The sequence below is a fragment of the Ovis aries genome, chromosome 1 (assembly GCF_016772045.2).
Source record: "Ovis aries strain OAR_USU_Benz2616 breed Rambouillet chromosome 1, ARS-UI_Ramb_v3.0, whole genome shotgun sequence".
NCBI classification, from domain to species: domain Eukaryota; kingdom Metazoa; phylum Chordata; class Mammalia; order Artiodactyla; family Bovidae; genus Ovis; species Ovis aries.
This window is the reverse complement of record NC_056054.1, coordinates 173,968,952-173,983,220: the sequence shown is the minus strand read 5'-3', so window position 1 is coordinate 173,983,220 and position 14,269 is coordinate 173,968,952. Positions and strand designations below refer to the sequence as shown.

The 14,269-nt window shown below is 37.9% G+C and overlaps 1 protein-coding gene across 2 annotated transcripts in view; it reads left to right on the top strand.

The window, feature by feature from the left end:
* The window catches only part of IFT57 (intraflagellar transport 57), a 69,844-nt gene that overhangs the window by 12,693 nt on the left and 42,882 nt on the right, over window positions 1-14,269 (top strand). For both annotated transcript variants that reach the window (XR_009597926.1, XM_027979840.3), the window contains exons 4-5: window positions 4,034-4,124; window positions 10,561-10,629. Coding sequence is in view for 1 of the 2 variants with exons in the window: in XM_027979840.3 (XP_027835641.2) it covers window positions 4,034-4,124; window positions 10,561-10,629 (160 nt within the window). In the remaining variant the exon portion in view is untranslated. The remainder of the gene's footprint in view (window positions 1-4,033; window positions 4,125-10,560; window positions 10,630-14,269) is intronic.

The window sequence follows — 14,269 nt, the reverse complement described above, 5'->3', positions numbered from 1 at the left end:
TGAGTGCCTAAGAATTGATGCTTTTGAACTGTGGTGTTGGAGAAGACTCTTGAGAGTCCCTTGGACTGCAAGGAGATCCAACCAGTCCATCCTAAAGGAGATCAGTCCTGAGTGTTCACTGGGAGGACTGATGCTGAAGCTGAAGCTCTGATACTTTGGCCACCAGATGCGAAGAACTTACTCATTAGAAAGACCCTGATGCTGGGAAAGATTGAAGGTGGGAGGAGAAGAGGCCAACAGAGGATGAGATGGTTGAATGACGTCACCAACTCAGTGGACATGAGTTTGAGCAAGCTCCAGGGGTTGGTGATGGACAGGGAAGCTTGGCCTGCTGCAGTCCATGGGGTCACAAAGAGTCAGACACAACTGAGTGACTGAACTGAACCAAACTCTGCATATAAGTTAAATAATCAGAAGCAGATATTTTTCTGGAACTCCTTTGCTTTCTCCATTCTTCACTATCCAGCAAGTGTTGGCAATTTGATCTCTCGTTCCTCTGCCCCTTTTGAAATCTAGTGTATTCGTCTGTAAGTTTTTGATTCACATATTGCTAAAGCCTAGGTTGAAATATTTTGAGCATTATCTTTCTAGCATGTGAAATGAGTGCAGTTGTATGGTAGTTTGATCACATACATGTAAAATGAGCATAGTTTTACAGTAGTTGTACGGCATTGCCCTTCTTAGGGATTGGAATGAAAACTGACCTTTTCTTGTCCTGTGCCCATTGCTGAGTTTTCCAAATTTGTTGACGTGTGGAGTGCAGCACTTTAACAGCATCATGTTTTAGGATTTTAAGTAGCTAACAGGCATTCTATCACCTCCACCAGCTTTGTTAATAGTAACGCTTTCTAAGATTCGCTTGACTTCACACTCAGGTTTTGTGGCTCTAGGTGAGTGACCGCACCATCCATGGTTACCTGGATCATTAGGACCTTTTTGTATAGTTCTTCTGTGTATTTTTACCATATCTTAGTATCTTCTGCTTTTGTTAGGTCCTTACCTTTTCTGTCCTGTATTGCTTCATCCTTGTATGATTTGTTTTCTTGATATCTCCAGTTTTCTTGAAGAGATTTCTAGTCTTACCCATTCTATTGTTTTCCCCTCTTTCTTTTCACTGTTCACTTAAGAAGGACTTCATATTTCTCCCTGATACTCTCTGGAACTCTGTGTTCAAAGATATACTCTGTTGGGTATATCTTTCCCTTTCTTCCTTGCTTTCACTTCTCTTCTTTCCTCAGCTATTTGTAAAGCCTCCTCAACCACTTTGCTTTTTTTCTGTTCTTTTTCTTCGGGGTGGTTTTGGTCACTGCCTCCTGCACAGTGTCACAAATTTCCATCCATAGTTCTTCAGGCACTCTGTATATCAGATCTAATCTCTTGAATCTATTTATCACCTCTGCTGTACAAACAAGGGATTTGATTTACCTGAACAGCCTAGTGGTTTTCCCTACTTTCTTCTATTTAAGTCTGACTTTTGCAGTAAGGAGCTCATGATCTGAGCCACAGTCAGCTCCAGGTCTTGTTTTTACTAACTGTATAGAGCTCCTCCATCTTTGGCTGCAAAGTACAGCCAGAATCATTTCTTATATTGTTGGAAAAGGGTGTTTGCTATGACCAGCATATTTTCTTGACAAAACTCTGTTAGCCTTTGTTCTGCTTCATTTTGAACTCCAAGGCCATGCTTGCCTATTATTCTGGGTATGTCTTGACTTCCTACTTTGCATTTCAATGCCCTATGATGAATAAGATAACTTTTTTGGTGTTCCAGAAGGTGTTGTTTGGTGTTCCAGAAGGTGTTGCAGGTCAACTTCTTTAGCATCAGTGGTTGGGGCATAGACTTGGATTACTGTAATGTTGAATGGCTTGCCTTGAAAACAAATTTATAACATTCTGTTTTTGAGTTTGTACCCAAGTGTTACATTTCGAACTCTTGTTGACTATAAAGGCTACTCCATTTCTTCTAAGGAATTATTGCCCGCAATGGTAGATATAATGATCCTCTGTATTAAAGTCACTTATTCCTGTCCATTTTAGTCACTGATTCCTGAGATGTAGATGTTCAATCTTGCCGTCTCCTACCTGACCACACAAGATGGTAAGTTGACCATGACCAATTTACCATGATTCATGACACTAACATTTCAGGTTCCTATCAATATTGTTCTTTACAGCATCAGACTTTACTTTTACCACCAGACATAATTACAATTATCCACAATTAACATCGTTTTTGCTTTGGCCCAGCCACTTCCCTCTTTTTGGAGCTAAAAGTAATTGCCCTCCTTTCTTCCCCAGTAGCATAATGGATACCTTCTCACCTGGAGGCTGCATCTTTCAGTGTCCTATCTTTTTGCCTTTTCACACCGTTCATGGGGTCTCAAGGCAAGAATACTGGAGTGGTTTGTCATTTCCTCCTCCAGTGGACCACATCTTCTCAGAACTCTCCATTATGACCTGTCCATCTTGGGTGGCCCTGCAGGGCATAATTCATAGCTTCTTTGAGTTATGCAAGCCCCTTTGTCACAGCAAGACTGTGATCCATGAAGGGATGTTAGATATATGATGTGAAAAGTAGGATTCATGCAAGAAAACGTTGTGAAGTCTATGTAATAATAACAGTCCTGAATAGCTAATATTTAGGTAATAAGCTAAGAAAAATATCTTAACAGGGTAAGTGTTAGTCACTCAGTCATGCCCGACTCTTTGCAACCCCATGGACTACAGCCCACCAGGCTCCTCTGTCCATGAGATTTTCCAGGCAAGGATACTGGAGCGGGTTGCCATTTCCTTCTCCAGGGGACCTTCCAAACCCAGGGGTCGAACCCAGGTCTTCTACACTGCAGGCAGATTCTTTACCAACTGAGCTACAAGGGAAGTGCCTAACAGGGTTAGGCAGAGTATTAATTTTCTTAATATACACAAAAGCAGAGGGCATTGATAGGCATTTCACTGAAAAACACATAACCAGTTAAAACATGAGAAGGCATTCAACCACTCTCATGTGAAAGAAATGCTATTAGGGATTTTTTTTCCCTTAGATGATAGACAAAAATTGAAGCTTATTTACCATATTGGCAAATGTATGGAAAAGGCATCACTGCTGTTGGGAGTTTAAATTAGGGTGACATTTTGGAAGTTGTTTTTAGTAATATTGAACAAAACAACAAAATAGACATAGTTGTTGGCCCAGCATTTATACTTGATGTATAAGAATGATCTTTGCAACATTATCTAATAAGGAAATGAAAAATAATCTTAATGTTCATCCATAGGTTGCTAGTTATATTGCTATGGTACTGCTGTTTGATCGAAAACAGTGCAGGTATGTTGAGAGAGAGAGCTAGCATGAGGGCAAGAGAGAGGGATGAGGAGGGAGAGAGAGAGAGACGCACAATTGACCTTTTAACAGTGCAGGGGTTAAGGATGTGGAAAATCCACATGTAACTTAGTGTGCTTGTGCTTGTACTCAGGCACTCAGTCGTCTCTTTGTGACCCCATGGACTGTAGCCCACCAGTGTTCTCTGTCCTTTGGATTTTTGAAGAATCCTGGAGTGGGTAGGGCTTCCTTATAAGCTGTTCCTCCGTATCCACAGTTCCATATCTATAGATTCAACCTATCAAGAATCATGTAATAGTTAGTATTTACTATAGATTTAAAAAAAAAAATCTCTGTGTTAAATAGACCCACACAGTTCAAACCTATGCTCTTCAAGGGTCAACTGTGTATGTACTTAAATATGATATGTTAGTAAGTGAAGAAAGTTGGTTGGCTAATAGTATGCATGGTACCTTCCCATTCATGTATTACTACTTAAATCTGCAAGTTTAGAAATAAACATTTTTGCTTCTTTACATAGAGAGTTTCAGGAAGGATACATGAAACATTTAACTGATTATGGGAAGAGGGGCAGGTGAAAAAGAATTAGAACTGGCGTAGAGTGGGGAGGATCCTTAATACTCACATTGTACCTTTTTGCCCTGCTGAAATGTTCTGTTTTTCCCTCTCATCTCATGTAAAGCTTTATTATTTTAGACCAGCATACCCAGTGGAAGAATTAGATGAAGAGACTGTTGCAGAAGATGATGCAGAATTAACATTGAATAAAGTGGATGAAGAATTTGTGGTATGTGTGTTGCTGAACTTTTTTGTCCATTTTCACCTTTGGATTCATTTCCCTTCTCTTAATTCCCCTAGACTTCCATTTTCTGGAATATAGTTTATTTCATTGTTTGTAGATTTAAAAAACAAAACCAGCTTTTGAATATAGTGCCAAATACCAGTAATTTAAACCTTTGGTTAAATTAATTCTCATGTTCATTAATGATTATGGTGTGAATTTAGCAGAGGTTCTTCGAATATAGACAGAAAATAGTCGACCACTAGTTATATAGGTAAACAGTTTGTTAACCATTCATGATCTTAAATAGACCGTAAATAATAGAGAATTTAGAAGACAGCAATAGACTTTTGAATTAATACAGTCTGCTTCATAAGAATAGCATTCGTTTCTCAGGAACTCCTTTATGCTTCTGAAATTAAGATGATTATTACCCTACCCTGCAGGAACATTAAAAAATACTTATAAATATCAACATTATTTAAGTTGTTTGGCAACCTCTGGGCATATCCTCATTCTTAAAATTCTGTCTATACTGTGAAATTAAATGATCATGTCTTTATAACAGACTGGACTAGGAGAATGGTAGAGAAGAAGAGTTCTTCCTCAGAATCAGAGATGAGTTGACACTAGTATTTTAGAAAGTGTATATATGATTTAAAATGAAAATGGTGGAGAAGGAAAATGTTGCAGTATATTTTACTGTCATAGACCAATTACATTTTTCAGGTGATTTTTTAAAAATCAGTAGATGATACATACATTCTGTAAATAACAGTAATTTATTTTGCTACTGTGGGCTCCAAAAATCACTGCAGATGGTGACTGCAACCATGAAATTAAGAGACGCTTACTCCTTGGAAGAAAAGTTATGACCAACCTAGATAGCATATTCAAAAGCAGAGACATTACTTTGCCAACAAAGGTCCATCTAGTCAAGGCTGTGGTTTTTCCAGTGGTCACGTATGGATGTGACAGTTGGACTGTGAAGAAGGCTGAGCGCCGAAGAATTGATGCTTTTGAAGTGTGGTGTTGGAGAAGACTCTTGAGAGTCCCTCGGACTGCAGGGAGATCCAACCAGTCCATTCTGAAGGAGATCAGCCCTGGAATTTCTTTGGAAGGAATGATGCTAGAGCTGAAACGCCAGAACTTTGGCCACCTCATGCGAAGAGTTGACTCACTGGAAAAGACTCTGATGCTGGAAGGGATTGGGGGCAGGAGGAGAAGGGGACGACAGAGGATGAGATGGCTGGATGGCATCACTGACTCGATGGACGTGAGTCTGAGTGAACTCCGGGAGTTGGTGATGGACAGGGAGGCCTGGCGTGCTGCTATTCATGGGGTTGCAAAGAGTCAGACACGACTGAGCGACTGAACTGAACTGAACTGATAGGCTGCAAAGATATTAATCACTGCATTATTTTATAGTGAATGCTGAAAATAACCATTAAATAAATTAGACATATCCATATGGTAGAATGTCACATAGCCATTAAAAGAAATGTTTACAAAGAAATGTTAGTGACATTTGATGATAACATACTATATGCACAAACTCAACTATGTGAAATACACAGAAAAACAGTTAACACCAATATATTTATATTAGTTATATGTGGGTAGAAGGATTATGGATGATTATTTTCCCTTCTATCTTTAAAGTTTTTATTGTATTTTATCAGTAGTATAAATATTTTAAACCATATGTGTAAAAAAGATGACTGCTGTTGTAACAGCAGTGAACATTGGGGTACACGTGTCTCTTTCAGTTCTGGTTTCCTCAGTGTGTTTGCCCAGCAGTGGGATTTCTGGGTCATAAGGCAGTTCTGTTTCCAGTTTTTAAGGAATCTCCACACTTTTCTCCATAGTGGCTGTACTAGTTTGATTTCCCACCAATAATGTAAGAGGGTTCCCTTTTCTCCGTACGCTCTCCAGCATTTATTGTTTGTAGACTTTTGGATAGCAGCCATTCTGACTGGCGTGAGATGGTACCTAATTGTGGTTTTGATTTGCATTTCTCTGATAATGAGTAATGTTGAGCATCTTTTCATGTGTTTGTTAGCCATCTGTATGTCTTCTTTGGAGAAATGTCTTTTTAGTTGTTTGGCCCATTTTTTGATTGGGTCGCTTATTTTTCTGATATTGAGCTGCATGAGCTGCTTGTATATTTTTAAGATTAACTCTTTTTCAGTTGCCTCGTTTGCTATTATTTTCTCCCATTCTGAAGGCTGTCTTTTCACCTTGCTTATAGTTTCCTTCATTATGTAAAAGCTTTTAAGTTTAATTAGGTCCCATTTGTTTATTTTTGCTTTTATTTTCATTACTTTGGGAGGTGGGTCATTGAGAATCCTGCTGTGATTCATGTCAGATAGTTTCTGGTCTTACATTTAGATCTTTAATCCGTTTTGAGTTTATTTTTGTATATGGTGTTAGAAAGTGTTCTAGTTTTCATTCTTTTACAGGTGGTTGACCAGTTTTCCCAGCACCACTTATTAAAGAGATTGACTTTTCTCCATTGTATATTCTTGCCTCCTTTGTCAAATATAAGGCGTCCTTAGGTGTGAGGATCCATCTCTGGGCTTTCCATTTTGTTCCATTTGTTTATATTTCTGTCTTTGTGCCAGTACCATACTGTCTTGATGACTGTAGCTTTGTAGTAGAGCCTGAAGTCAGGCAGGTTGATTCCTCCAGTTCCATTCTTCTTTCTCAAGATTGCTTAGGCTACTTGAGGTTTTTTTGTATTTCCATACAAATAGGACATGGAGACAACATAGATGTCCATCAGTAGACAAATGGATAAGAAAGTTGTGGTACATAAACACAACGGAATAGTACTCAGCTATTAGAAAGAATGCATTTGAATAAGTTCTAACGAGGTGGATGAAACTGGAGCCTATTATACAAAGTGAAGTAAGTCAGAAAGAAAAACACCGATACAGTTTCTTAATGCATATATATGGAATTTAGAAAGATGGTAACAATGACCCTATATGCGAGACAGCAAAAGAGACACAGATATAAAGAAAAGACTTTTTGACTCAATGGGAGAAGACAAGGGTGGGATGATTTGAGAGAATAGCATTGAAACATGTATATTACCATATGTGAAACAGATGACCAATCCAGGTTCAATGTGTGAAACAAGGCACTCAAAGCTGGTGCACAGGGACAACCCAGAGGGATGGGATGGGGAGGGAGGTGGCGGGGGGGTTCGGGTTTGGGGACACATGTACACCCATGGGTGATTCATGTCAATGTATGGCAAAAACCACCAAGTATTGTATAGTAATTAGCCTCCAATTAAAAGAAAATAGATTTTTTTTTTAAAAGATGACTACTATCTATAGAAAGAAAAAGACCATTGTAAAACCAATCAGTTTAAAAGATATCTTTCTTAATGTGATAAATTTTTAAAGTTAAGGTGAAAATGTAGTCATTCATGTGTTTATTGAGCACCTGTTATGTAGTAAGCACTGGGCAAGACCCTGGTGGAGCTGCATGTACAAAAACTCGGAGGAAGGAAGATGCTTACCATGATGAAGGAACTGAGAGAAAACCATTGCGGCCGGCTCTTCTGAGTGAGGAGGAGAGTGACTTCAGATTGTGCCTGTTAGTTGCCCAGTCTTGTATGGCTGTTTGGGACCCCATGGACTATAGCCTGCCAGGGTCCTCTGCCCGTGGACTTCTCCAGGCGAGAATACTGGAGTGGGTTGCCATTCCCGTCTCCAGGGTTAACTGGGAAGAAAGACCAGGTCCAGATCATTTTGGTCATTTTAGGGAGTTTAGACTTTATTCTTTGTGTAATAAATCTTTCCATTCAGGCTTAGAAAATTTTAAGTCCTCATATAGTCCCTGTTGTTAATCTCACTTATTTTACTCAGATATTTCCTCATCTTGTTTCTTAGTTACTGTTTATTATTAGTAGTAAATAGTTTACCTACAGATACCTGGTCCTAATGCATCAGTATTTAGCTTCAAAGACCTATAACTCAGAACAGCTAGTCAGGGGAAAAAAGGACAAAAACCAACTAATCAGAAGGAAAACTCCATGAGGGCATAAACCAATTTTGCACATTTTTTGTCTCCAGTTTATTATGCAATGCCTGGTGCATAGTAGTTGTTCATTAAATATTTGACAAAAAATCATCTGTCAGCGTATTGCTTGTTAACTTTTAGAAAATAGGGTTTTTTTTTCTTTTTCTGAGAACCATTTAATGTTCAAAGCAGCATTGCTGTTTGTATAAATTAGAGAAACAAACTAGAAAGCATCCTCTTCACACATTTCTTGCCAACTGTGAAGTAAAGACCTTCTGCTGTCATAAGACCAAGCTGAAGCCTTCCTCAAAGGGTTGTGTCTGAGGCTCTTAGTTCCCTTACATCATGTCTCTTGAATTTTTTTCCTTTTCCTTCTTCCTTGTTATTATATTATTCTAAGGAGGCCTTTTACCGTTCTCATTCTTCTTAGTAAGGAGAGCTGGGTCAGTGCCAAAAGCCTCTGGATGGTGGTATATTACTTTGTTTTGTTGCCAGAGTTTGTAGGATAGCTCATAGATGGCAAAGATTATTTCTGACAAAGTAAAGTTCTGTGATCAACAAGAAACTCAAAAGCTTCCATTTTGGACTGGTCAAATCATGTTAGGACACAATGATAACTGAAAAGTGAGAGAGAGGGATAGGGGAAGGAGGGAGGGAGGGCAGCTGAGAGGGAAGAAGGGACGATTGGGATCATGACACAGAATATTCTCACAGAATGTCCTCACAGTATATAATCATATCCTTAGTAATTGGCACTAAGAGAATGAAGACACATATTAGACAAAGAAATGACAGGAAATGGAGTACCTTTTAAATTACTGAGATTAAAATCCTCAATTTAAAGCTATTTTTTGAGTCTGTTTATATTCAAATTCATTTTGAATGCTTTCTTAATAATTTTTAATAACTTAAATTCTTTTTCTAGTACCTACTCTTAAAGCTTTTTGCCTAATAGTGTTCAGTCGACCACAGTTCAACAAGTACTTATTGATCACCTATGTAAACAGTACCGAGTAGGTTATTATAAAAGCATTATAAACTCATCTCTTCTCCCATCGGCACTGAGTCATTGGCGTCTGTCATTTGCTCTGGTTAAGTATCATTAGTGCAAACACAAGATAGACTGAGCTGTTTCTCAGAGATGTGTATCTGCATGTATGCTTAGGATTTAAGGTGTAAACACATCAGTTTTGTCTACACATCTAGGCCCCACTGCCTCCATCCCTAAAAAAGTGAACGTTATTTGGTTGTACATTATCTGTGTTTATATTGTTTCATAGTTTACTATAATCTTTCTAATTTCTCAAAGATTAACATAGTTCTAATGTCTCAGCTTAGTAGCCCCACTCCTAGGAGTTTCTTTGTAGATCTGGGATGGTTAGATCACATTGTCACAAGCTCCCAGGTGATACTAATGCTGCTGATCTAAGAACCACATTTTGAGAACCACTGTCTTACATACTTCTAAGTGCTTAAAGATAAGGGTTATCTTTGAAATCAACTACTGTAGCTTTTGTGCAGCTCTACATATGAAAGTGTCCACCAAACAACTCTCACTTTTTTGTTGTTGTTTTTCTTTACAAGACTTTAGAAGCAAGCTCCACTGGCCTCATTATCATGTCTTTAAGCTTTGGATATTCTTGTTAAAATTGCTTCACCCACTTTGTCACTTGTCACCAGAAAGACATTTTAACGTTTTGTCCTACCTGCTTATGCAGCCTGCTCAAACTCTGTATTTACTGTGTATTGGGAAGGAGATTGCTTGTCAAAGGGTCTCTTCTGACCCTGTCCCCCGCATCAGTTGGGCTCAGAATCAGGACCAGCTTGGAATCTACCTGAATTATCCTTTTATTAGATGGTTAATATCTAAGATACAAGGTTAATATCTTACATCCTTATACAGAATTAATATTTAATATGTTTAAACTTAAGCATATAGGAGATGAGATGTCAAAAATACATATTACTGTGATTGGTCCCTGGAGTAGGTGAGAGTATTCCATGTCTATCAACCTCTCATTTTTGTCCATTTTAGTCATCTTAGTCAAAATTTCCATTAACTGTTGCTTATTCTGTTCTTATGCTTATTTATCCCTAGTTTCACAGCTCTTTTTTATTCTTAAGTGATTATAAAAAAAGCAGGTCCTATTTTTAAATGGCATCATCAAAACCTCAAAAAACAGATAACATAATGCCCTACTTTATGCACACTACTAGGCTTTTAAATGTCCCTTCTTTGTTAGTCTTCCTGTCAAGCTTAGCATAAGTGTTTGGAATTGACATGTATACATTGCTATATTTAAAATATATAACCAACAAGGACCTACTGTAAAAAAAAATCTGAAAATATATTTTTTAATTACAACTTCTGTAATTATTAACTTTTAAACTCTTTTATTTTCCTAAGGAAGAGGAGACAGACAATGAAGAAAACTTTATTGATCTCAACGTTTTGAAGGCCCAGACCTATCGCTTGGTGAGTTACATGGGATACAGGCAGGACCAATAAGCAGTCAGTACATGTATTCTGCTGGGAATGGAAGCAAGTAGAAATCATTGTTCTGGCCATTGTTCTGTGTGTCATTTGAAAAGTAGCTCTTGAAATTATTTTCCTATACATAAAATGTTATAGCAGATATAAAACTAAGAGGAGCAAGTGGAACAGCCTCTGGTCTATATTATGAAATATTAACTCAGGGTCAGTTTCAAGTTATTTTCCATTATAATGGCCTGTAATGGTCTTCATTATAGGAAAATACCTAAATTGTAGGTAATTCTTTGAAATAAAATGGATTATATTAAGACTGGTATATGAATAAATGGTCAGTTGCTTCAATTCATTTTTTGCTTTATTTTAATTAGGAAATAAGCCCAGTCTATAAAAGAGAACCCACTCAATGAAATAATTTCAAAGTACAGTTGGGATTTTTGTATTTTCCTATATGTATTTTGTATTTCAATAAAGTAATACTTACCGCATGCCACAAAAAATACATATGAAACAAAATCTTATTTGTCCTTTATTTAATTTTTCTTATCTTAATTCTGCAAATACTTTTGGACCTAGTTTTGGGTACATATCATGAAGACTTCCTTGGCCACCTCACCCCAAGGTGGTCTCTTCACTTACCATTCACTGCCATAGTATTACTAGCATTTGTAACTATTATTAACAATATGTGTGTGTTTTCTGCCCAGCTTGAGGTGTATGTAATATAATGTGGCTAACTTGACTGACTGTGTGAGTTGTCTTTGAGACTTTTCCATACTTACTAGGTGTTTGACTTTGAGTAGGTTTCCAATCTTCTTGCATCATATCTTCATCATCCATAAAATCAGAATAAAACTATTACCTTTAACAAAGATTTTTTTAAAGATTGAAAGAGTTACTGCACATAAAGCATTTATACGATGTCTGTCTGGCACATAGAAAGTACTTACAAGTTATTGGCAAAAACCAAAACCACACCTCCCCCCACATTCCTTCTCTTAAATCTGACTTGTATAAGCTCCTTGGTAACAGGAATAACTATCATTTTTTATATTCTCCATAGTGTAATACAAAAGGTACTGACTAAAAGCTTCTTAAATGAACAAATAAATTTTTGTTGCTTAATTGAAAATTATTTCAAAATAATATGTTAACATTTAAATACAGCCAAGCTTCCGTTATAACAATATACTTGCCAGTCACTACAGTTTTCAAAGAACTTTAAAACACATCCTTTCTTGACCTTTTAAGGTATTTGAGAAGATGTTACCTCCGTTTTATAGATACACAAACTGAAATTTCTAACCTTGAGACAGTTTAATCTTTTAAAAAGCAAATAAATTGCAATGCCATAATTTTAGCTCAGTTTCTTCAAACTCCCAAGTCTATTGCTTTTTCTCCTTTACCTTATATCAAAGAGTTTAGTGGCATAGATTCCTAACTTAAGCAAGGATGCTTTGGTGCTTGGTGTTCTTGTGATGAAGATGTGATGACAGAGTTCTAAAGTGTGAAGAAAAAAACAAAAGGAGAGTTGCATACACAGTTATTCTTATAAAGAAGTTGTTATTTGTACTATTCATTTTATATTGATGGTGTAAATAGAAGCCTGTGCAGGCCACCTGTGATTCCCTCTAGACTATGTAGTTTGAGTATTGGGAAGGAACAAAGTCATTTAACTTGCCTCTACCATGACTGTAAGTCCCTGTTGGTCCTAATTTCAGTTTTTCACCTCCATTAAACTGTGTAAGGATGGGTTTTTGCTCTACCAGTGACTTTAAAAATGATCTAAGCATTAGATCCTTTGGTCAATAGTTATTCATATATAACCTATACTTTTTTTGAGCTAAGACTGTATGGTTGCATTTTCACAAGAGGAAAAAGTCTGAACACCAGGTGTTTGTGGATGGTCAGCCATGAAGTACTAATGAGGCAGAAAACCCTTTTATATTTTAAAAAATCTGGCAAGTTTATGATGTTGCCCACTAAAGCCATCTGCCTGAGACAGCTGTATCTGACTAGAGCTTTCAGTGGCTCAGGCTGCTCTTTCCCTAAGACAGAACTGCTGTATAGTTAGTAACACAGATTTAAGATTTTATGTTTCATGAAGCAGGTGGGCTCACAATGCAGAAGAAATATTATCTCACTCAAGTTGATGTGATGAATTCATCGCTAGAGCAAGAATGGTGGATTCTATCTAGGAAATTGATTTCCTAAATGTATACGTGACTGTGCCAGCCCAGCAGCATGTGGCATACAGCAGTCCCCTCTAACTGTGGTTTTGAAACATTAGATGCTTCTCCAGTCATTCTTTGTCTCCTTCCCCAGCTTTATGGTTCTTCACAGGATCTGGCATCATACTCATCTGATTTGTTTATTGTCTGTCTCAACCAGTAGAACACAAACTCCTCTAGAGCAGAAACTTTTTAAACTCTTCTTCACCTACCTGTGCCTGTTGTGTAGAATGTGCTCGATATTGAATAATATTGAATGAAAACACGTATGAATGGATGCTATTTTATATATAATTTTATGAGAAAGTATAGTTTAATCTTCATAGAGAAGAGAATCTCTCAGCAGTAATTCGGTTCTCTTCTATGTACCATGTAGGATCATGCAAGGAGAAATTTGCTTATATTCCTTTCTTTGATTTAATAAAGCATAGTCTAGACCCTGAGAAGTTTGCTCTTAAGGATGGTGGTAACTGAAGAAGCTGGGTCTACATGAGCATTTTCCTGAGACCTGTGGTAGGAACAAGAGAGAAGGCAAATGAGACAGACATACGTTGTAGGTCGTGTTCTCTGGAAGAAGACACTGAGACATTTTGGGATGCAAGATGTTCATGTTGAAAAGACAGGGTGAGAGAGCGGTATTGTGCTGAGGGGGGATGGAACTGTGAGTCAGGCCTGATAAATCTTGGCCAGCCTACTGAGAAGCTGTGGAGAAGTGCTGCCTGCTGGGCTTGATCTCTGGAGGCCGGCTGCCCTGGGAAGGAGGCAACCCCCAGGATCGGTAGCTCTGCACGTGGGACAGAGCCCGAGGGAGCTGACAGCAGGAAAGCCACTTGCTGCCCAGCTGAGCACAAGTCCTTCCTTGAAAGAAATCCAAGAGACCGAGCATCCTTACTCCCACTAAATAGCTGAAGCCTATAACTGCTAATTTGAGGAATTTGTAAAGAGAGGCTGTGTGCCCATTGGCTAAACTTTGCAATGTCTTCCTAATCAGAGTGTGATGCAGCAGCAGCATTTCATGAACACTGAAACCGGGGTTCTAAGGAAATGGTGCTTCCTATCAGTCATGAACGCTTGTAGTGATGGCATTGGCTTGTGGGGAAGCAGGTGTTTTTCAGAATAGTTATCTACTTTGAGGTTTAAAAAATATACTTTGAAGCCATTTTTGCTGTGATTCCCTCCTCCAGTCTCTTAATGCATTGTAGTTTTACCAATAACACAGGTATACCTCATCTTGTGATACTTCACTTCATTGTGCTTTGCAGGATACTGCATTTTGCAGATACTGCTTTTTTTTTTTTTAACAAATCGAAGATTTGTGGCAACCCTGCATTGAGCAAGTCTGCTGATGTTATTTTTCCAACAGTATTTTCTCACTTGATCTCTGTGTCATATTT